This window comes from Panicum virgatum, chromosome 8N (genome assembly GCF_016808335.1).
Source record: "Panicum virgatum strain AP13 chromosome 8N, P.virgatum_v5, whole genome shotgun sequence".
NCBI classification, from domain to species: domain Eukaryota; kingdom Viridiplantae; phylum Streptophyta; class Magnoliopsida; order Poales; family Poaceae; genus Panicum; species Panicum virgatum.
Genome location: NC_053152.1, coordinates 37,082,792 through 37,107,164, shown reverse-complemented (window position 1 = coordinate 37,107,164; position 24,373 = coordinate 37,082,792). Strand labels below are relative to the sequence as shown.

Below are 24,373 nucleotides of genomic sequence, written 5' to 3'. Positions count from 1 at the left end.
TTGAGATGATCTTGGCACCCAAATACATGGTATAAGTTTGAATTTTAAATTTTCAAATGACCTCAGATCGAAAATAGTATATATGAAAGTTGTTGGTCCCAATCAGCTAAAACTTTGTAGTTAAAAAGATTTTCATTTGAGATCATTATAGCTGTGAAATGGGTTATATAAGATATTTGAAAGTGATAATAAAAAAAATATCTAGTTGTTGGTCACATGTGATGGTGTAGCCCAGTGGTGGGGGAAGGTACAGACGAGGCTAATTTTGTGGGTTTGAATCTTGGTAATGGTGGGAAACTTCGCCCGCACGCATATTCGCATAGAAAATTGTGCGACTTGCAACTAAAATATTTATTTTAGCACTAAATAATTATTATTAAAAGTAATTGTAATATTTCAAGTGTATATAATATATATATAGTCTTTTTTTTTGCTATATATACGCAAATGGCTACGAATAGGAATACGAGTTAATTAAAACAAAAATGGAAAAGAAAAGAAACATAGGCAAACAAAAAAAAAATCTTGGTATCGGTTGGTTAGAGTGGTTAGAGGAGTAGCTACCTGCTCTATTGGGCACGAGGCACCAACCACCACAAGTCGGCGGATGCGGCTACTGACTAGCCAGCTCGTTACTATAGTGCTTTATTAGCGTACTTCCATAAGTTGCTTTCTGAGGCCCAGAGCTGCAGCCACTGAGCACGAGGGTTTCATTTACCGACCAGACTGGCCAAATCGCCGGGGTCCAGTACCGGTATACCGGTCCGGTTTGGCCGGAAACCGGTCGGTACCGGTCGAATTCAAATTCGAATTCAAAAAACTCAGTTCAACCGGTTCGCACCGGTATACCGGCCGGTTTGACCGGTTTGAATTCAAATCCAAATTTAAAATCGCATGTGTCACCGGTTTGGAACGGTATACCGGCCGGTTTGACCGGTTTACCAAGTGGGGCTTAATGGGCCGTCTCATTTTTTTTCTTTTCTTTTTTTTGGTTTAACTTTAAATCCCCGAAAAGTATGTTAAACGAATAAATTTTTGAGAAAATTTGACACCATTAGATTCGTCGCACCTTGAAGTATTTTTAGAATTTTTTTGGGAATTTTTCATTTTTTTGAATTCAAATTTAAATTTTGAATTTAAGCCGGTACCCAAACCGGAACCGGACCGGTTTGACCGGTAACCAGTCAAACCGGACCGGTTCCCACCGGTTTTGTAAACCTTGAGGACTGAGGTAGGTAGTGGCAGAGCATCAAATCCTGATGATGCCCTCTGGATCATTAGGCTAATTTAAGGACCGCTTGAAATCCTCCGGATCCAAGTCTAACCAAGCTCGTCGAGCTCAGAGCTGTTCCTGGTCGACACATCCCGTCCGATCCAGTGCCGCCGGCCGACCGTCGATGTCTCAGCAAGCTTCCCCTCTGCCATGCGCTCCCGATGCGGCGGCGGCCCAGCCTTGCCCGCCACCGCCGGGGCACAGCAACGGTCGCCACGGCGGCGCGGCCACTGGCATCGCCGCCGCCGGTGACCGCCCCAATGACAGGTAACAACCCAACAGTTCAGACTAAATCGGAATGGAGGGTATCGAATCCAATTGTGTCTGACATCGATCAGCGCCGCCGTCTCTCCGACACAGCGGCGCGCGCCCTCCACCGCCGCCGGAGGCCAACGAGCTCCGGCGGGAACAGCGCGCCGACGGCCCCGCGTGCGTGCTCGCCGTCGGCACGGCGAACCCAGCGAACTGCATCCCGCAGGACGAGTACGCCGACTGGTACTTCCGGGTCACCAAGAGCGATCACCTCACCCACCTCAAGGACGCCATGAAGAAAGCATGTAAGTTCGTTGCACGTTCCGATTTTTCTGAGAGGACGATAGAAATGTTCAAGTGGCAGCTCCAGTAAACAATTAGTCTCTTTGTCCTGCTATATCTCGGTGCTAAATCAAGTGATTCACCGTTTGGTCAGAATAACCAAGAACAAGAAAAAGAAAGAAATCGAGCCTTAGAACTTGGGTATCTACTAAGTGAGTGTTTGGATGGGTTAAAGTTGAGTCCTAAATTTTAGCACATATTGCACTCACATCGTTGATATTTTTTTTTATTTTTAGCTAAAGTTTTGCTTACCCTATTAGCAATCTGTTTGGACAGAATAGTTCTAAGTTTTAGCACTTTGGGATATTAACACTTGGATTGAACACCCTCTTAAATATTTACTAGTATAGTATTCGTGCGTTGCTACGGATAATATAATATATCTATATAATATCACCAACTTTGTGCTCGTTCACTCTGTGTACATACCGTTTTGCGATCATGTGAGGCATTGATAGTCCAAGATCCGATTGTGATTACGATGGATGAGTCCTATTATGATTCCGATTGATTTGTCCAGATTCACATTAGGATTCCGATTAAAGAAAGGCTAGTCTCACTCACATGCGGGATGGACTATAATAAGGCCCCATGATAATAATATAAAATGGATCAAACAAAAAAATTAGATGGAAACCTTACTCGTTTTAGAAATAGGTATAGAAGATTGCACGTAGCAGTGTGGTCCTAACAATGAAATAAATAAATTAATTAAAAATAATAAAATAAATATGGATGGCAGCATTGGCCAATTACTTCTTAGTTTCTAGAAAATTTATTTACATGCAACTCTTCCATATGTGTTGATCTTATTCTGAACAATTGATTGTATTGAGACCGATAGGTGGTAGTGTTATTTGTACTATCTGTGTATAATATTCGTTTGACGGATTCAAAGTAGCAATAATGCTTTGATCAAGACATTTATTCACATGTAGATTACGTGCGGCACCCCAGTGCTAACCACGAGACGACGTTACTTTCCTGCAAAAGTGAGTAGTTGGCCAAAATAATTTTCTTCTGACTTTTCCACTACCTCCTCATCAACTCATGATCACTAAACCCGTTCTTTATCCTTTAACCCTCTGTACGCAATCTGCATAGGGAAGATGACCGATCCCTTTCTTCCCCCTCGAAATTCTCCCCTGGGTTGCCAGCTGGCCTCTTATTTAAATGCGTAAAGTTTTGGATGTAAAGTATTGTAGCTCTTTTGTTTGTATTTAATAATTATTGTTCCACTATAGATTAATTAGATTCAAAAAATTCGTCTTGTGTTTTGTAGACAAACTATATAATTATTTATTTTGTTTACCTACATTTAATACTTCATGTATGCGTTCAAAAATTTGATGTGACAAAATTTTTTATAAAGTTTTGGAATTTCTAGTGCATCTAAACAAGGGCTGGGTTGCTGGCTGCCACACAAAGGGCCCACGACTGGACGTCCTGAGCCTTTTACCCCAGCGCACCTATATACATACTGGATTTTTTGGATCGCCAACTTGGATTAACCAGTCCCTCTAACAAAGTATATTACTACACTAAAAATTATTTTATAGGGAAAGGTATTTTGGCTAGAACATTACGAGCACTCACTCTAAGAAACAAATAATAGAGTATATGGCTAATAAACTCATGATTCTTTGATAGAGGAAATTAATCTTGAGTGTTGTAGTGTAGTCTAAAATGCCGGTTTTTCGAGTGTAGTAGCTAAAAGTATAGTCTATGACCTAGAATGGATATTTCTGATAAAATACGAAAAGAGAGTTCCAAATAAGAGGAAATTCTTTTATTTGTATGTAGCACAGTTTTACCTTATGAACACCCCCATGGCTCACCTAGCCACCTAGGAGCAGCTCAAATTGAAATTTCGCATAAATTCAGCTATGTTTCTATATGTACAGAAAAGATGCCCGTCGTCATCATAGCTTATTAGCTTGGCTCATGGACATGTATGGTTAGTTGGCTACAATACTCAGCATGTTTATGGGCACTACTCTAACTTGTGCAGGTGAGCAGGTGGGTGTCAAGAAGCGCTACTTCCAAGTCACCGAGGATCTCCTCCGTGCACACCCGGAGATCCTGGACCCCGCACTCCCATCCATCGACGCCAGGCTCCAAGCCGTGGCAGCCGCTCTGCCCGAGCTCGCCGCGGCTGCCGCGGCGAAGGCCATTGCCGAGTGGGGCCGCCCGGCCGGCGACATCACCCACCTCGTCGTCAGCACCAGCTCCGGCGCGCAGATGCCGGGCATCGACGTCCGCGTGGCCTCCCTGCTCGGCCTCCGCCCCACCGTGCGGCGCACCATGATCTACTTCCAGGGCTGCACGGGCGGCGCCGCCGCGCTCCGCGTCGCCAAGGACGCCGCCGAGAACAACCGCGGTGCGCGCGTCCTCGCCGTCTGCGCCGACGTGCTCAGCGCCATGGCCTTCCACGCCCCCGACGAGGCGCGCGCCGAGGGCCCCGCCGCGCACGCCATCTTCGCGGACGGCGCCGGCGCCGTCGTCGTGGGCGCCGACCCCCGCGCGGCCGACGAGCGCCCCGTGTTCCAGATGGTGTCCGCCTCGCAGGCCACGATCCCGGGCACCGAGCGCCTCGTCACCGGCGACTTGGGCGCGGCCGGCCTCGGGTACAGCCTCGCAACGCCCGAGGTGCCGGTGCTGGTCGCCGAGAACATCGAGCCGGTCCTGGCCGCCTCCGTGGCGCCGCTCGGCCTCGCGAGCGGCGGTGGGTGGAACAGCCTCTTCTGGGTGGTGCACCCGGGGAGCCACCTGATCATGAACAGCTACGAGAAGGTGCTCCGGCTGGATCCGGGAAAGCTGGCTGTCAGCCACCATGTGCTCACCGAGTACGGGAACATGATAGGGCCGACGGTGCTCTTCGTCCTCAAGGAGGTGGTGCGCCGCCGCCGGCTGGACCTGGACGGCGAGGGTGAAGGGGAGGGGTGCGAGTGGGGGCTGCTGGTGGGACTCGGGCCGGGGTTCACCGCCGAGGTGATAGTGTTGCGCGCGTGTAAATAAGTGTTGCTGCGCCCACTCAATTTGATCAAGACAGCATAAAAGTGGTATCATGTCAATGTAACAGCAGACACCGAAACAAATCCTCCTCCATTGGTGTGCCCATCTGCATTTTACAAGGTTACATTCCACCATTATGCCTGCAATTAGCAAACTGCGAAGGGAAAATATGGACTCTATAGCTGGCACATTTAGTTTACAGTTTACACATGACTCCCCTGAAGCTGACAACTTCATACAGAGACTAGACCGAGTAGCATTAGCATACACCACTGGACTCAAAAGTTCAAAATCACAGCATCACAGTCATCACTAAAACTTATAGAAGTCGCCATGCTCATACCACCCCTAGCAGCATACCCACCAACCTGTTCTAGAAAATCTCTTGCTGAAAGACATCACCAAATTGATGACATGAGCATCTGCCACAGTAATGCTTTTCTCATTGACAAGGATGTGAAGAAAAAGTGTTTAAATATGTGCTTGTTGGAACCTAGGCATCATGGGGGTCTACGTCAACATGAGCATCCTCTGGACGGGTTGGGTATCCCTGACTTGACATCAGCATCTTCCTAACTCACTAATTTGGGGAGATACTGGACTTATGGATAATCTCAAGTCAGGGATACCCAACCCACCATAATCTTCTATTGAGAAATCATATGCCAATCCACCATAATCTTCTATTGAGAAATCATATGTCAATTAATAACAAGATTCAGAGATTATCCCTACCACTTTCACCCCTACTTGTTTGCTATAGCCTATTGGTTCGTACGTCCTGCGCCTGCATTTTACTATATAGTGCAAAGGCACTCCGAAGTGTTTAGAAGGAAAAATCCATTCTCATTTGCACTACTACAAAAAACTTAATGGAGGCGGGCAAAATTGGTTTATCAAGGAGGACAGGACAACTGCTTCGAACGTAAAGTCGCAGTTAATCATGGCATTTACCGAGGCGGTTCTTCTTAAGGTAACCGGCTCCATTATTCCTTATTAACCGAGGCGGTTGCCTTACGATGCCTGCCTCCGTTATTACTTTTTAACCGAGTCGGTTGCCTATTACATGCCCGCCTCAGTTAAGATTTTCCAGAATTAAAAAATAAAGCTTATTTCATTTCAAATTTGAATTTGAAAACACATACAAATCATTTTTTTTGAGCTACCTTTAGTTGTGGCTGTAACTTCCGCAAGACCTGAGGTAGTCACAAGCATAGTATCCACACAAGACTGAGCCTTCAGGTTGCTTGGCGCACTGGATGCATGTAACACATAGTCATTAGGACACAAATATCATGCACGATGTAGTAGCATATACGATTCTTCATACATACCGGGAATTGTCGCCTAATGCGCAATTTTGTGCCACACTTCTACTTCTTATGGTCGGACCTCAGATCATAGCATTCCTGGTATTCCGCGTATTTTCTATAAGCGTTGTGTGCAAACCACTAGTGTCAACAAGAAATTTGATATGTACTTTGAGTGCATAAAAGAATGTGTCGTCACTTACTATCGCAGAAAGTTTTTGAAATCCTTGTACCCCTCTTTGTTCGTCTCACGCAAGGAGTCAAATATGACAGTCTTTCCATCCCAAGGATAGATTATAAATACAATCCAGTGGCCCATGATGCCCAAGCTACACAATTGAAACAATATGGATTTCAAATCTTGAAACCTTGAAACATGAAAAGCGGTGAACCCAATAGCTATTGTAAGTATTGTTATAACTTACCCGAATTGGTGCGCGGCAAGGATACACCTATTTCCCTGGATCATCTTCATGGCTTGTAAGATATACAGTCATTTTCTGTACTTTTGCTCACCTTGCATTCTAACCCGGACTTCGGCTCACGACATCGGGTCCAAATTCACCAGCCTAAGGTGCATGTCTGCAACATCGTACTCAATGATGGCCCTTTGGGTAATATGCATAGAAGATAGGTAGACAATATCTTCCTCTAGTTCCTTGCATATATATGATTGCATCCTGCAAGCACAAGTCGTCGTCATGGCATTAATAGTTTGCAAACTAACCCCTGCGTATTAGGTTTAATTTTGTTTTATTCCCTGTTTTCTTCAACTCTAGCCCCTGGAAGATCAAACCTTTAAAAATAAACCCTTAGAGCCTTGTTTTGGCCGTAACTTCTTTGTCTTAGACCCGTTTCAGTCCGTTTTTGTTGCGTTAGTCTTCTAATAGACTAAGCTATCGTTTAATAGTGTCGTTTTGCCATAGTTCTTGTTTTAAAATCAAATATAAATTTAATTTGATTAATATTCTTTCATCAAGCTTTTCTAATTAAAAGATAGTTAAGTCTTTACTCTGGCTTTTATAATTAATGATAATTTGATTAATAACAACTTAAACATGTATAAAATTTGCTTAGTTCAACCAAATCCTAAATATATGCGTTTAGATGCTCTCACATATCTGCTCTCTAATTAATTGTTTAATTAGTATAATTTATAGGTAGACAATTATGTATAAAATTAGACTAAGTTTCACTTCGATTTTATAAATGCAAATATAATGTGTTTCTTTTAAATGTCCTTCACATGTGGTTTCTAATAAATAAAGCTTAGAGTTCTTTTGTTTCTTTGATAATTCAAATCTTCCAATAGCTGTTTCTTTTCAACCCTAACTCAGTTTTCCGCATTTCTTGCGCTGTCGCAACCGTAGCAACGAGCCCTATCTTTTAGTGCATTCATTAAAAGCCTTTCTTTTGCTTTGGTGTACTGTTCTTAGTTGTACCAATTGTTTGCTTTGTATGTTGCCCGATGATTGCTTCGAGTAGACGGATCGTTGTTTGAAGCTTGAAGAATCAAGACACTTTGTATGAGCAAGAGCTGAAGAGCAGTAAGAGTAGCTTTTCGTTGGAGAAAGGCAAGTGGCCCCTTGATCATACTTTTGTCCCAAATAATTCACAATTTATTTCACATTTATTTTATTGCATGCATGTGTCTATAATATGATGGGAACCCAATTAAGGATTTTACCTAGATTGTTTACCCATGCCTTGATCAACCCGGGAACTTTATTTATGTTAGGTAGTTATGCTAGTTGCTTATACTTGGATCATGGTTAGAGATACTTGATACAAATGCTACCTATGTTACTTCATGTTCTATGGTTATGTTGTTAAACAAGATCATATGTTTTAATTGGAACATGGAGAACCACCCAGAAAAATAGTACAACCACAATACTATATGGCTCTGGTCTTGGCTAATTAATTAGAAACTCTAGCTTGGGACAGTCTTACCGAAAGGGCAAGAGGGGTTGCATCGACGGGGTATAGCTCGGTCCTCTTGGGGTAGCGGCCTTTGCTAAGGAGCTGACCATTAGGGAGGGTTATGACCGCTTTGACTTGAAACCTTAGCGGATTGTCACTTGTTAGGGAATCTTTGTAAAGGCATTGTAGTGAACCTCTCGCCACTCACCAAAAGAAATGTTTAAGGGCCTTGCAAACCCGGGCGACACAGAGAACACGAATTGTGGGGAAAGTGTACAACCTCTGCAGAGTTAAAACTAACTGGTCAGCTGTGCTCACGGTCATGAGCGGCTTGGACCCTCACATGATTAATTAAATTAAAAATGGATATAAATCACATTCTGGTTATTTCTTGTGGCCTTGCTGAGTACCAACTATAAGTGTACTCACCCTTGCTTACTGCTGCTCAGAAGGAGAAGGTGTATGAAGTCTTTTGAAGATGATGCTGAGTTCTAGGCGTGCGCAACCCCCAGTCGATTGCCTGTGAAGTTGAAGCCTTCGTTTCCAGAATAAGCTGTATAACTCTGATAGTCTTTTAATAGTTGTAATTTTTTTACGTGATACTGTTACTGATTATTCACTTATAATATCTCTATATGTATGAAACTTGATCCTAGCATACATATAGTTATGCATTCGGTTTTGTTCTTAAAACCGGGTGTGACACCCACTTAGTGCATAGCTGAAGATTGGCGGCCTCAAGATAGCTGTTCTTCTGCAGAAAGGTCCTTGTTACTGTACTTAAGGTCCTAGTAATTTGACTGATAATTTTACGAGGCTTTCGTATTTCCTATTGAACCAAATCCATTGCTTTCACTTGTACTGTCGTTCACATTGTATATTACTTTATTAAGGCTTGGTTTTGCGGTGGCCAGAATTACTGCAGCCAAATGTAACACTTGTGTATATGTCTATTTCAAAACTTGTGTTCTGAAGACCAGTAAAATGTTGTAGCCAAGGCACTGATATTAGCCCACTGGTACTATTAAACCTAGTCCTGAAGGTCGATGACATGACTTAGGACTTTGCAGACGGGCACGTTGCAGTACCGTTGTGGCTCCGTGCTTGTGTCCAGGATGTGCTCTCAAGAAGTGTGGGTGGTCCAGGCCCAGACCTCCCCGCTAGGCCCATTTTTAGGCCTGTGTAGCCCGTGCGACCACATAGGATCCCTAAATTTCAGGGGCACCCAAAATATAATGAGTATAATAGATATAGTTATATAGTCGGCTTTGTTTTAGTTGTCTTTTAGCCTAATACGGAGCAAACTAGGGCCCAAATTATCACGAAAGAGGAAACGTGCCGCTCGATCGTTATCTTTCGATCCAATTCGCAAACCGCAGCGTGATCATTTCCGCTTCCGCTATCACCGCTCGCCAGGCATGACGCGAGTTGTGACGTCTGCACTTCCGCCTTCCAAACTTCGCTGGGCACTCGCAGGCCACATCGACCGAGCGGTGATCGAGCGACACAGCGCCCAGGCGTCCCGCTCGCGTGGCCTGGCGCCCTGGTTGGTGCGGTGGCTATGCCTGCCAGCATCAGTTGGATTGAGAAGGCATTGAAGGTAATCGCCATCTCCGACACAATGATGTTTTTTTAATTTCATGGAATAATTATATCGATGATTACTAGTTCCAAATGCATCTATTAATTTGTTGTTTCTATTGTTAGTCATGTCTTCTAGAAAATATGCATCAGGTTATCAAAAGTGTCAAAGGAAACAGAGTATAGATGAACTAATTCAATCTCAAAAAGGGGCAATAGAAAGATTTATTAGAAAGAAACCACAAGTTTCTCCCTCCTCTTAATCAGACGCTTGATCAGGGCATTGCACCAAATACTATGATAATGGGTCAAATATGAAAGGAAAAAAATCAAGGAGTACAAAAGAAACTCCTCAATGTAAATCCTAGAGCCTTTTATTCTGCTTGTGGTTGCCATAGCCTTAATTTAACACTTCATGATATGGAGAAGATTGATTATGAGCATATAATTGAATAATTCATTTCAAAAAGCACTCAAAGAATGACGTTCTTCAAATGAAGATCATGCAAAGAAGAGTTGAATAATGAATAGGTATGATAATTCTTGAAATATCTCGTTTACACATGTACTATGTTATAACGTATATGTTGTTTTTATAGTAGTTATTACTAAACCACTAGGATCCCAGTTCATAATTTCGCATATGTATTTCAGATTCGCTGGTGCTCGAACCGGAGCGCACCACGCCCGACGAGGAGAAGGTGGGGTTGCGACATGGCACCCACGTAGACAAGTACTAGTGGTGCTTCTTTGCTATTTTCGTAAAGTCTGTTGCAATGGCATGACAACCTCGACGTCTCTGCATATAAATGATATTTTCGTAGTCATGGTCTTCCTTGGCTCGTGTCGGAAGGTCGTCGAAAAGGCGACCTCGACACTCTCCATATGAAGCTCAGCTTCGTCCAAGTGTAATATTTTTGTCGCTGTACAAAATTGTTTCTTCGATCCTCTTAACGAAACACGTGATCAGGCACATTCTAATCAACTACTCCAGGGTTATATGATTGGATTCGTAATCAAATATACATTGCTGTGATTATAAGTTTATAATCATAAATAATAAATAAACTATCAAAGTGTTATTGAGAAGATCGTGCGATATTATACTATTACTATATCTTATAAAAGTGGAAGGAGGAAGTATATAGCTCTTAGGTTCCTTTGGTTGTCTCCTTGAATGCTGATGTGTGGCCGGGTAGCCGTCGATTTATTCATTAGGTGATTGTTTGAAAGATCCCAATTTTTAAAGGTCGGTGTATTATATTGTGTTGTGGAAAATATTTGAGGGAAGGGGAAAATCTTATTATCGCTAGTATGTCCAACAATTAACTATTATATTTTGTTCAGACAATTTATCCAAAGAAGAATGTGCATATGCAAGAAGTTATCATAGCATTTACTAGTAAATGTGAGAAATGTGAGTTATTTTCTTATATAATAGCTACCTCATAACTTCATGTAGTATTTACAACATCGAATGATAAGATTTATTGTACCTTCATTCCTAAAGTGAACAATGTTATTCTGTGATGGCGAATGTCATCAGAAGTTATCATAGCATTCTTATCTATATCCGATGGCTAGGCTCCGGAAAATGAGAAGAAGAAAAAAATGATATTGACTATATCCACCGTGTCCAATCCATTTACATCTTTTTATTTGGCCATCGAGGAAAAGTCATGCGAGAGACACGTGCTTCATGCTCTTCGCTTTTGATACTAGCTAAAATCAAAATGATTTTCTTTTACTATCTCTTTTATTAGGAACAGGTTGTATTATCACTCATTTTACTTTTTTGAATTGGCTTGTTATTATATCATTGCTCAAAATTGATTTAAAAACAAATGGCAACATCATTATTAAATACCAGCTAAAACGAAAACCTTGCCTGTTCCAACGAAAGACCCCGGCCCGGCCAACCATCATTAATGGGCCTCCATGATATCCCTGCCTGTGAGGAATAAGCCCATCCGAGAGACAGAGACCCAAGCATTGTGAATAAACTTCAAGGCTCTTTACTAATCAAAGGACATGATCATATGATCTGGGCGGGGCCCACCTGGTTTCGAAGGGTATTAATTGAATACCTATTATTTTCTTAAAAAATCATGTATATCTATATATCCTATATAGATAGCACTCATTAACTATTTCTCTCTTCATGTAAGGTGTCCACCTCCGCTAAGTATTCCACTAACTTTCAACTATCTTATTAATTACAAAAAATATTCATGTCATCTCTACAATATGCAATACTTTTAATCTTTAATTAACTAAAGTAAAATCATATACATACGCTATTTTTTCATCACCTATTCTTCTATAATGTGATCAAATACTCTATTGGTGTTTCTTTTTTTAGCTTATCGATTTTTACGAGATTCAATAAACAAGAAAATGTCCATATGACCTCTACTATGTGTAATACTTTTAATCTTTAATCTATTAACGTAAAGTCATATACATACTCTATTTTTATAATATTTTTAATCTTTAATCTATTAATGTAAAGACTCATATACATACTCTATTTGTTTGAGCACCTATTCTTTTATAATGTGATCAAATATTCTATTGATGTTACTTCTGTTAGTTTATCGATTTCTACCAGATTCTGATAAAAAATAACATACAAGTAAAATTCATATCATCTATATAGATGGCACCCACTAAAATCATTAACTCTATTTCTCTTAACATGCAAGTTATCCGCATCATATAAGAACCCATTATATCAAATGTCACATCAATATCTATTAGGGCCATCTATTTATGTTTTCTATCGATTTTTTTGTGAATGTTGCCATACAATCATCTTAATTTTTCTACGTTCAAATTTCACATTAAAATTTTATATACATGTATGTGTATTTATGAAATAAGAAAATAACATTCCTCCCACGCCCTTTCTTGAAATGGACCGAACAGCTCTAAAATCAGCCCACTCGCCAGCTTATCCCTCTCCCCCACATCCTACTTGAGCGCTCTCTGCCTCTCTCCCTATGGTCTGCTTCAAACCCTCACTCGACCAGACCAGGCTCGACTCAAAGAACCCCTACCCGCCGGCCGGCAGCAGTAGGTAGGGGGCAAACAACCACAGACAACCACAGAGGACATAGGGTATTACGCAACTCGCGGCCCGAACCTGTCTAAATCTTTGTGTTCCTTGCACCATCGAGTTCCAGAGCAGTCGATCCCTACCTACAAACCTTACTGCTAAGGGTATCCCTGAGCAGGCTTGGCGGTAAACACCGACAGCTGGCGCGTCAGGTAGGGGATTCGGCGAGATCATCAGCGAATTTGATGGCCATATCAAGCGACGGCAACAACGTGCCTAAGGGCACAACACTTGTTTTCGGTTCCTGGACCAGCACGGCCGATGGATCGGGCGGCTTCTCCAGCCACCTGATCGCGCCTAAAACACATGAATCGAAAACCACCAACCAACCCGCCAAAACCTGCATGGTTGCAGAACTCGACGGGAAACAAGCTCTACTCGAGCTCAGTTCGGATACCACAGAAAACATGTCAACTCCAACTCGAACCCACGAGTCAGCCGAGTTTGATGCAAAATCTAATTCCGAAAATCCTCACTTTTCTGAAACTCTCAGAAAATACGTGACTTACCTCAAGTCAATCAAACGCCCCAAGATCATCAATACGGAACTACTCGATAGAGTAGATCAGGTCTCACGACCAATAGCGAGGTGCATCAAGCTTGCAGAATCAGCTCTTGGCTCATCCAAAAAACAGCAGAACCCTAAAGCATTGAACCCACCACAAGAACGGTCGGGCGATATACTCTCAGGCACCGATCGAGTATATTCTAAGCTCATTGACTGCATCAAGATGGCTGAAAATACTCTGCAAAACAAGAAGCAGAATTCGGGAGGAGGAATCTGCGGGAAACCTGAAGGAGCAAACCCTCGGCTTGTTCAGATGGGACCGCCTCCTTTCAGGAAACTCCAGAATCCTTCACCAAAACCTGCTCACAAGTCGACTCCTGAACCAACTGATATTTCTGATCCCCTTTTCGATCAGGACTTTGATCAGTTCATGGAAAGTCTCGACAACTTTGAATTATTCGACGATCTTGAAGACTGGTCAGATAACATCGGCTTATTTTTGGATGCTATGGCCCATCCACCCCAGATGGCAGACGCTCTCTGGAAACTAGTCAAGCTTAAAAAGGGAAAATCCAAAGCTCCCAAACAATCCAGCAAGTCGATTTTTGACAAACCCTAGATTAAAGAGCCGGAAGGATTAACTCCTACACAATCGTGGTTTCATTGGATGAATGAGAATGTCCTCCGTGTAGAGATGGGCATCCCGCTTCTCACTCACCCAAAGCACACATATTCCAAAATTGATGGCCTAACCGATTCCGACTCCGAGTACTCTTACAACTCGGAGGATCCACTAGATGACCTAATCCAGTACAGCAAGGAAGTCAAATCCAACTCGACTAAAAATTCCAAGTCCGATTAGGACTCCCTCCCAAACTTGGTCATATATGTCACACCGCAAGGACAGACAGTGCGCTGGAAGAAGACACAAGATCCTAAGGCTTTCAGCCCTCAGCCAATAGATCTCCTCTTCCAGTAGAGCACCTCCCTAGACCCATCAGCAAGCAAACAAGCCCAATAAATTCAGGATCTTGTCGTGAAATTTTCATGGTTTGCATCTCCGAAGTCCATGAACCAGAGGATGACTCGACAGAGCGTCTTAACCTCGATGACTACAATTCTAATGACTACGACGAGTACCTTTCCGACAACATGGAAATTACTCCTCCCGGAGTCACAGACGCTCAAGCTGCTATCGAGCAAGACCCGCCTGCACCTCCTCCAACAGTCATAGTGATCATTCAACTGGAAGAGCAACCTGCAGTAGAGGACCTCTACAAACGCCGTCACCTCCTTAACCAGTTCTACGTCGACTTCTTTGGCTCATTCGAGAAGCTACTATTGTTCATGAAGGGACCAACTCCCTTCTAACCGCGGACCTTGATAGGGTGGTCAAGCCTAACATCGCCTTGCTTCGCCAGCGCGTCCTAAATGTTCGAGATATTGACCAGATGAGCTCAAGGAATGCGCGGCTGCTTACGTTCAATCCGGAGCGTGTGCAGGAGGTCTTGCTGCGCGCTGAAGAGCTAGGGGTGCCCTGCAGCTCCGGGATGTTCAAGCATGTCGTGTCGGCTCACTCCTATACCACCAAACAGAAGGATGCTGCCAGGCTTGAGTTTTTTAGGAGAACTCTTGGTTGCTCCAAGAACGAAGTTGCCATTGCAGTGTACAAGGTACCAGCCATTTTGATATTGTCTGAACAGAGTCTTCTCCGCAAAATTCAGTTCTTGATCAATGACGTTGGGCTGGAGCCACGGTACATTCTGGAAAGGTCTATGGTTCGCACACAGCTTGGAGAAGCGGCTAGTGCCCCGGCATTGTGTCATGAAGATCCTGCTCACAAAGGGATTGCTGGAGACCAATGTGAGCTTTTACTCAATAGCTAGAATGGGAGAGAAGAGTTTCAGATTGAGGTTCATCGACTGTCATAAGGACGCTGTCACTGGGCTTGTGGATGCATATGCCGCTGCCTGTGGGGGGCCGTCTGCCCTCCGGCAACCAGCTTTAACATCTTTGAGAGCCTAGATATTGTTCAGACAGATACAGCTTCAACATCTTTAAGATCCCAGATATTGTTCAGACAGATATCTTTGGCTACACATAACCCAAGTTTATGTCACGCTTATCTATGGTGAACTGGTTTGAGCTATTCTAGATCCTTACCTTTTTTTATTATATTAGTCACTTCTCCCACTGTCACACCCTGAAATTTTTGAATTTCAGGATGTGACTAAAATTAAAATTAAAAATAAATAAAGTTGTTCTTCTTGTGTTGCATTCATTTTTCTTTTGCATAATTTTATTGCTTGTTGTTCAATTTAAATTTGAATTGAATTGTTTGAAATAGTTTCAAAAAAATGCAAAGCCATCTCTTTTTCCTCTCTTTGATTTCAGCCCGGCCCATCTCTCTCTCCCTCTTTCTTTTCCTTTTTCCTCGCAGCCCAAAACTCCCCGCCGGCCCACTCTCTTTTCTTCCCGGCCCAGCCCGTTCCGACCTCCCCCCCCCCCCCCCCCCCCCCCCGCCTCTCCCCGCTAGGCGGGCCCCGCCTGCCAGGGGTGTCCTCAACGTCGGGTCCGAGTTGGACTCGACCCGAGGCCAAGTCCCGCCGCCGCCCGCCTCGTTGCTGCCTTGGCGCGCACTCCAAGGATCCCTGGCCGCCTCTATTTATAGCGCACCGCAACCCCCCCTGATCCCTTTTACCCGCAGCCGCCGCCCCTACCCCAAACCCTAATTGCCACTGCCATTGGAGCTCCACACGAGCTCGGGTCGCCGCCGCTGCACCGCCGTGCCGCCACATCCCTGTAGTTTCCTACCGTCGCCGAAGCTTCACCGAAGGGTAAGCGAGGTAGAGCCCCTCTTTTTGCCCTTAATCCTACTCTCCTCCGCTCAATTCTCGTCGCCGGAGCTCCGCCGGACCACTTCCACGTTGAGCGCACCCTCCGCCGTGATGGCACCTCTTCTCAAGACCTAAATCATGTTCGCCGAGATTTCCTCGTCCTCCTTGACCTAAAACCGAGCGGAACGATGGCCAGAACTGCAATTACTTGGTTCTCCGGCGAGCCCGCCGCCGTGCGCCGCCGATAGCTGTCACCGGCGCCGCCACCCAAACCCTTGAGCCGCCCGATCTGTTTTCGACAGTCCAGATACGATCTGACCGAGGTCAATCGGTTGGATACCGGTCAACCCTCGGACAATTTGCAAAAGAGCCCCTTATGTTTTATTAAATCAACCCGCAATCCTTTATTGTTAAAAAAATATTTACAAATCAGGCATGTTTCTTCTGTTTTAACCCTTGTCCTTTTATAAAATTCAACCCGCCGTCCAAGGACCTAAGCTTTGCAAACTAACCCCTGCGTATTAGGTTTAATTTCATTTTATTCCCTGTTTTCTTCAACTCTAGCCCCTGGAAGATCAAACCTTTAAAAACAAACCCTTAGAGCCTTGTTTTGGCCATAACTTCTTTGTCTTAGACCCGTTTTAGTCCGTTTTTGTTGCGTTAGTCTTCTAATAGACTAACCTAACGTTTAGTAGTATCGTTTTGCTGTAGTTCTTGTTTTAAAATCAAATATAAATTTAATTCGATTAATTTTCTTTCATCAAGCTTTTCTAATTAAAAGATAGTTAAGTCTTTACTCTGGCTTTTATAATTAATGATAATTTGATTTATAACAACTTAAACATGTATAAAATTTGCTTAGTTCAACCAAATTCTAAATATATGTGTTTAGATGCTCTCACATATCTGCTCTCTAATTAATTGTTTAATTAGTATAATTTATAGGTAGACAATTATGTATAAAATTTGAATAAGATTCACTTCGATTTTATAAATGCAAATATAATGTGTTTCTTTTAAATGTCCTTCACATGTGGTTTCTAATAAATAAAGCTTAGAGTTCTTTTGTTTCTTTGATAATTCAAATCTTCCGATAGCTGTTTCTTTTCAACCCTACCTCAGTTTTCCGCGTTTCTTGCCCTGTAGTAACCGTAGCAACAAGCCCTATCTTTTAGTGTGTTCTTTTAAAGTCTTTCTTTTGTTTTGGTGTACTGTTCTTAGTTGTACTTATTGTTTGCTTTGTATGTTGCCCGATGATTGCTTCGAGTAGAAGGATCGTTCTTTGAAGCTTGAAGAATCAAGACACTTTGTATGAGCAAGAGTTGAAGAGCAGTAAGAGTAGCTTTTCGTTGGAGAAAGGCAAGTGGCCCCTTGATCATACTTTTGTCCCAAATAATTCACAATTTATTTCACATTTATTTTATTGCATGCATGTGTCTATAATATGATGGGAACACAATTAAGAATTTTACCTAGATTGTTTACCCATGCCTTGATCAACCCGGAAACTTTATTTATGTTGGGTAGCTATGCTAGTTGCTTATACTTGGATCATGGTTAGAGATACTTGATACAAATGCTACCTATGTTACTTCATGTTCTATGGTTATGTTGTTAAACAAGATCATATGTTTTAATTGGAACATAGAGAACCACCTAGAAAAATAGTACAACCACAATACTACATGGCTCTGGTCTTGGCTAATTAATTAGAAACTCTAGCTTGGGACAGTCTTACCGAAAGGGCAAGAGGGGTTGCATCGACGGGGTATAGCTCGGCCCTCTTGGGGTAGCAGGCTTTGCTAAGGAGCTGACCATTAGGGAGGGTTATGACTGCTTTGACTTGAAACCTTAGCGGACTGTCACTTGTTAGGGAATGTTTGTAAAGGCCTCGTAGTGAACCTCTCGCCACTCACCAAAGGAAGTGTTTAAGGGCCTTGCAAATCCTGGCGACATAGAGGAACACGAATTGTGGGGAAAGTGTACAACCTCTGCAGAGTTAAAACTAACCGGTTAGCCGTGCTCATGGTCATGAGCGGCTTGGACCCTCACATGATTAATAAATTTAAAGATGGATATAAATCACATTCTGGTTATTTCTTGGGGCCTTGCTGAGTACCAACTATAAGTGTACTCATCCTTGCTTACTGCTGCTCAGAAGGAGAAGGTGTATGAAGTCTTTTGAAGATGATGCTGAGTTCTAGACGTGCGCAACCCCCAGTCGATTGCCTGTGAAGTTGAAGCCTTCATTTCCAGGATAAGCTGTATAACTCTGATAGTCTTTTAATAGTTGTAATTTTTTTACGTGACACTGTTACTGATTATTCAGTTATAATGTCTCTATATGTATGAAACTTGATCCTAGCATACATATAGTTATGCATTCGATTTTGTTCTTAAAATCGGATGTGACACCCACTTAGCGCATAGCTGAAGATTGGCGGCCTCAAGATAGCTGTTCTTCTGCAGATAGGTCCTTGTTACTGTACTTAAGGTCCTAGTAATTTGACTGATAATTTTACGAGGCTTTCGTATTTCCTATTGAACCAAATCCATTGCTTTCACTTGTACTGTCGTTCACATTGTATATTACTTTATTAAGGCTTGGTTTGGCGGTGGCCAGAATTACTGCTGCCAAATGTAACACTTGTGTATATGTCTTTTTCAAAACTTGTGTTCTGAAGACCAGTAAAATGTTGTAGCCAAGGCACTGATATTAGCCCTCTGGTACTATTAAACCTAGTCCTGAAGGTCGATGACATGACTTAGGACTTTGCAGACGGGTACGTCACAGTACCATTGTGGCTCCATGCTTGTGTCCAGGATGTGCTCTCAAGAAGTGTGGGTGGTCCGGGCCCAGACCTCCCCGCTAGGCCCATTTTTAGGCCTGTCTAGCCCATGTGACCACATAGGATCCCCAAATTTCAGGGGCACACAAAATATAATGAGTATAATAGATATAGTTATATAGTCGGCTTTGTTTTAGTTGTCTTTTAGCCTGATACGAAGTAAACTAGGGCCCAAATATATCGCAGAAGAGGAAACGTGCCGCTCGATCATTATCTTTCGATCCAATTCGCAAACCACAGCGTGATCATTTCCGCTTCCGCCATCACCGCTCGCCCGGCATGACGTGAGTTGTGACGTCTGCACTTCCGCCTTCCAAACTTCGCTGGGCACTCGCAGGCCACATCGACCGAGCGGTGATCGAACGACGCAGCGCCCAGGCGTCCCGTTCGCGTGGCCTGGCGCCCTGGTTGGTGCGGTGGCTATGCCTGCCAGTATCAGTTGGATTGAGAAGGCATTGAAGGTAATCGCCATCACCGACACAATGTTGTTTTTTAATTTCATGGAATAATTATATCGATGGTTACTAGTTCCAAATGCATCTATTAATTTGTTGTTTCTAGTGTTAGTCATGTCTTCTAGAAAATATGCATCAGGTTATCAAAAGTGTCAAAGGAAACAGAGTATAGATGAACTAATTCAATCTCAAAAAGGGGCAATAGAAAGATTTATTAGAAAGGAACCACAAGTTTCTCCCTCCTCTTAATCAGACGCTTGATCAGGGCATTGCACCAAATACTATGATAATGGGTCAAATATGAAAGGAAAAAAATCAAGGAGTACAAAAGAAACTCCTCAATGTAAATCCTAGAGCCTTTTATTCTGCTTGTGGTTGCCATAGCCTTAATTTAACACTTCATGATATGGAGAAGATTGATTATGAGCATATAATTGAATAATTCATTTCAAAAAGCACTCAAAGAATGACGTTCTTCAAATGAAGATCATGCAAAGAAGAGTTCAATAATGAATAGGTATGATAATTCTTGAAATATCTCGTTTACACATGTACTATGTTATAACATATATGTTATTTTTATAGTAGTTATTACTAAACCACTAGGATCCCAGTTCATAATTTTGCATATGTATTTCAGATTCGCTGGTGCTCGAACCGGAGCGCACCACGCCCGATGAGAAGGTGGGTCTGCGACATGGCACACACGTAGACAAGTACTAGTGGTGCTTCTTTGCTATTTTCGTAAAGTCTGTTGCAATGGCATGACAACCTCGACGTCTCTGCAAATAAATGATATTTTCGTAGTCATGGTTTTCCTTGGCTCGTGTCGGAAGGTCGTCGAAAAGGCGACCTCGACACTCTCCATATGAAGCTCAGCTTCATCCAAGTGTAATATTTTTGTCGCTGTACAAAATTGTTTCTTCGATCCTCTTAACGAAACACGTGATCAGGCACGTTCTAATCAACTACTCCAGGGTTATATGATTGGATTCGTAATCAAATATACATTACTGTGATTATAAGTTTATAATCATAAATAATAAATAAACTATCAAAGAGTTATTGAGAAGATCGTGCGATATTATACTATTACTATATCTTATAAAAGTGGAAGGAGGAAGTATATAGCTCTTAGGTTCCTTTGGTTGTCTCCTTGAATGCTGATGTGTGGCCGGGTAGCCGTCGATTTATTCATTAGGTGATTGTTTGAAAGATCCCAATTTTTAAATGTTGGTGTATTATATTGTGTTGTGGAAAATATTTGAGGGAAGGGGAAAATCTTATTATCGCTAGCATGTCCAACAATTAACTATTATGTTCTGTTCAGACAATTTATCCAAAGAAGAATGTGCATATGCAAGAAGTTATCATAGCATTTACTAGTAAATGTGAGAAATGTGAATTATTTTCTTATATAATAGCTACCTCATAACTTCATGTAGTATTTACAACATCGAATGCTAAGATTTATTGTACCTTCATTCCTAAAGTGAACAATGTTATTCTGTGATGGCGAATGTCATCAGAAGTTATCATAGCATTCTTATCTATATCCGATGGCTAGGCTCCGGAAAATGAGAAGAAAAAAATATGATATTGACTATATCCACCGTGTCCAATCCATTTACATCTTTTTATTTGGCCACCAAGGAAAAGTCATGCGAGAAACACGTGCTTCATGCTCTTCGCTTTTGATACTAGCTAAAATCGAAATGATTTTCTTTTACTATCTATTTTATTAGGAACAGGTTATATTATCACTCATTTTACTTTTTTGAATTGGCTTGTTATTATATCATTGCTCAAAAATGATTTAAAAACAAATAGCAACATCATTATTAAATACCAGCTAAAACGAAAACCTTGCCTGTTCCAACGAAACACCCCGCCCCGGCCAACCATCAATAATGGGCCTCCATGATATCCCTGCCTGTGAGGAATAAGCCCATCCGAGAGACAGAGACCAATGCATTGTGAATAAACTTCAATGCTCTTACTAATCAAAGGACATGATCATATGATCTGGGCGGGGCCCACCTGGTTTCGAAGGGTATTAATTGAATACCTATTATTTTCTTAAAAAATCATGTATATCTATATATCCTATATAGATAGCACACACTAACTATTTTTCTCTTCATGCAAAGTGTCCACCTCATTCTCCGCTAAGTGTCCCACTAACTTTCAACTACCTTATTAATTACAAAAAAATATTCATGTCATCTCTACAATATGCAATACTTTTAATCTTTAATTAACTAAAGTAAAATCATATACATACGTTATTTTTTCATCTCCTATTCTTCTATAATATGATCAAATACTCTATTGGTGTTTCTTCTTTTAGCTTATCGATTTTTACGAGATTCAGTAAACAAGAAAATGTCCATATGACCTCTACTATGTGTAATACTTTTAATATTTAATCTATTAACGTAAAGCCATATACATACTCTATTTTTGTAATATTTTTAATCTTTAATCTATTAATGTAAAGACTCATATACATACTCTATTTCTTTGAGCACCTATTCTTTTATAATGTAATCAAATATTCTATTGATGTTACTTCTGATAGTTTATTGATTTCTACCAGATTCTGATAAAAAATAACATGTAAGTAAAATTCATATCATCTATATAGCCTATATAGATGACATCCACTAAAGTCATTAACTCTATTTCTCTTAGCATGGAAGTTATCCGCATCATATAAGAACCCATTATATCAAATTCCACATCAACGTTCACTAGGGCCATCTATTTATGTTTTCCATCGATTTTTTTGTGAATATTGCCATACAATCATTTTAATTTTTCTATGTTCAAATTTCACATTAAAATTTTATATACATGTATGTGTATTTATGAAATAAGAAAATAACATTCCTCCCACGCCCTTTCTTGAAATGGACGAACAGCTCTAAAATCAGCCCACTCGCCAGCTTATCCCTCTCCCCCACATCCTACTTGAGCGCTCTCTGCCTCTCTCCCTATGGTCTGCTTCAAACCCTCACTCGACCAGACCAGGCTCGACTCAAAGAACCCCTACCCGCCGGCCGGCAGCAGTAGGTAGGGGGCGGCGGTGGCGGACGGTTGTGGGGTGCGGGCAACGGGCAGACACTAGGCAAGTGACGCTGCAGACAGGGGAGTCATGTCCGCACTCGTGTACTCTAAATTCATCCTCTAAAAAAATATTCTTATTTGGTCATCAAAATTTTCTCCTCTATAAATAGTTTTCCTGCACCCATTCATCATCTATATTCATCATCTATACAAACTACCCATTCGTGGGGCCCATACGTCAGCCTCCCATTTCATTTTTTTACTCCCCGTCGCCCTCCCTCCCGCGGTCCTATGCTCCTCTGCCCCTCTCTCTCTCCGATGAGATCCACGGCGGCGCGGCGCGCGGAGCTCGCTCCCACGCGCGACGGCGGCGGCTCGGCGCCAGAAAGTGGAGCAGGCGGCCGGCGCGCGGAGCTCGGCCCCTCCCCTGTTCCGAGCCTCCTCCAGCGGCGGCCGTCCTCCCGGCGGCCATCCCTCCCGCGCCGGCTGTCCTCCATCCGTGCCGCCCTCTGCTCGCACCTCTTCTTCTCCGAATCGATGGCCAGTCCTCGCGGCGGGAGCGAGCCGGATCTGGCGGCGACGCCCCGCCGCCCAGGACTAGGTTAGCATGGCCATGGTCGCGCTCCTCGCGGCCGTCGTCGCGGTGTTCGTCTTCATCGCCTCGACCACCATCTACCTCCGCCACTGCAGCGACAGGCGGTGGCGGCAGAGGCCATGGTGGCCCGCACCGAAGGGGTGGCCGTGGCGGCCGGGCAGAGGCCATGGCGGCCCGCACGTCGGAGCCCGCGAAGGGCCGGCCGCAGCAGAGGCCATGGCGGCCCGCACGCTGGAGCCCACGGCCTCCATCTCCGGCGAGCGCGCGTGCCGCCTCTCATGCTCGCCCTGGTGGCGGCCGGCAGGGCATCGCGGGAGAGGCGGCGGACGCCGTGGTGGCGCGCACGGGCGTCATCGGCCTCGCAGTGGCGCGCGCGCTGGTGATGGCCCCTACATCCCCCTCGGATCTCGGCTCCCCGCGGCCAGGCTCGGGCTCGAGCCCCCTCGCCGACGCGCCCCTCCTACGGCCTCCCTCAACGGCGGCTGGTGGTGACGGCCTCCCTTCGGGGTGCAGGCCGGCAGGGAGGATTTGAGGGCGGTGCGGATCTAGGCGCCGCCGGCCGGATCCATGCGCCGCCGACGTCCCTACTCCCCTGCTCCTTCGACTCGTCGAGCACGCCGGCCTCCTCTGTCCCTCCCTCCTCTTCGGCCGTGGCTGGTCCATGCGGGCGCCCCCTCCACCTCCCTCTCTCTCATGGTAGCGCGATGGAGAACGGTGGCTCCTCGCGGCGGTGGAGAAGGCGGAGCAGAGGCGGCGACAGTTGGGACCAGCTGACGTGGCGCATACCGTCTTCCTCTACCTCCCCTAGATTTCCCGTTCAAGCGCTCGAACGCTACCATCCCGTGGCGTTTAGCGTCCCCCGCAGCAGGGGATAAAACGCTAAACCCTTATTGCGAGCGGGAGGGCAGGTGGCCACCGGGCCCTAGAGCCGAGGCGAGGCGAGCCACGCTGGGTGGCCAGCAAAGTGGCGTGAGCGTGCGGCGCTGACACAGGCGCACGTAGGCCAAGGCGCATAGTGAGTCAGCAACGGCGGGTCGGCGGCGCTGGCACTGCAGGCCTGTGCTACTAGTACGTACTTGGATCCGCTAAATTTTTTTTAGCACTAGTTGAAAATTCGAATACCCACCTTTTAAATCTTGAGCCCATCCCTGAGTATGATCCATCTCAAATGCAATCAATCTCAGGGGCCAACATCACTCTAAGATTTACCAACAGTTGATGACAACACTAGTGAGCCAATGACCAG

The 24,373-nt window shown here is 43.8% G+C and overlaps 1 protein-coding gene across 1 annotated transcript; it reads left to right on the top strand.

Moving 5' to 3' along the window:
* The first annotated feature begins 1,306 nt into the window (after window positions 1-1,306).
* LOC120686727 (bisdemethoxycurcumin synthase-like) lies at window positions 1,307-4,990 on the top strand. The gene is made up of 3 exons (XM_039968935.1): window positions 1,307-1,540; window positions 1,634-1,830; window positions 3,879-4,990. The coding sequence occupies exons 1-3, from the start codon at window positions 1,398-1,400 to the stop codon at window positions 4,883-4,885; spliced, it is 1,347 nt and encodes a 448-aa protein (XP_039824869.1). The 5' UTR covers window positions 1,307-1,397; the 3' UTR covers window positions 4,886-4,990.
* Window positions 4,991-24,373: the final 19,383 nt, after the last annotated feature.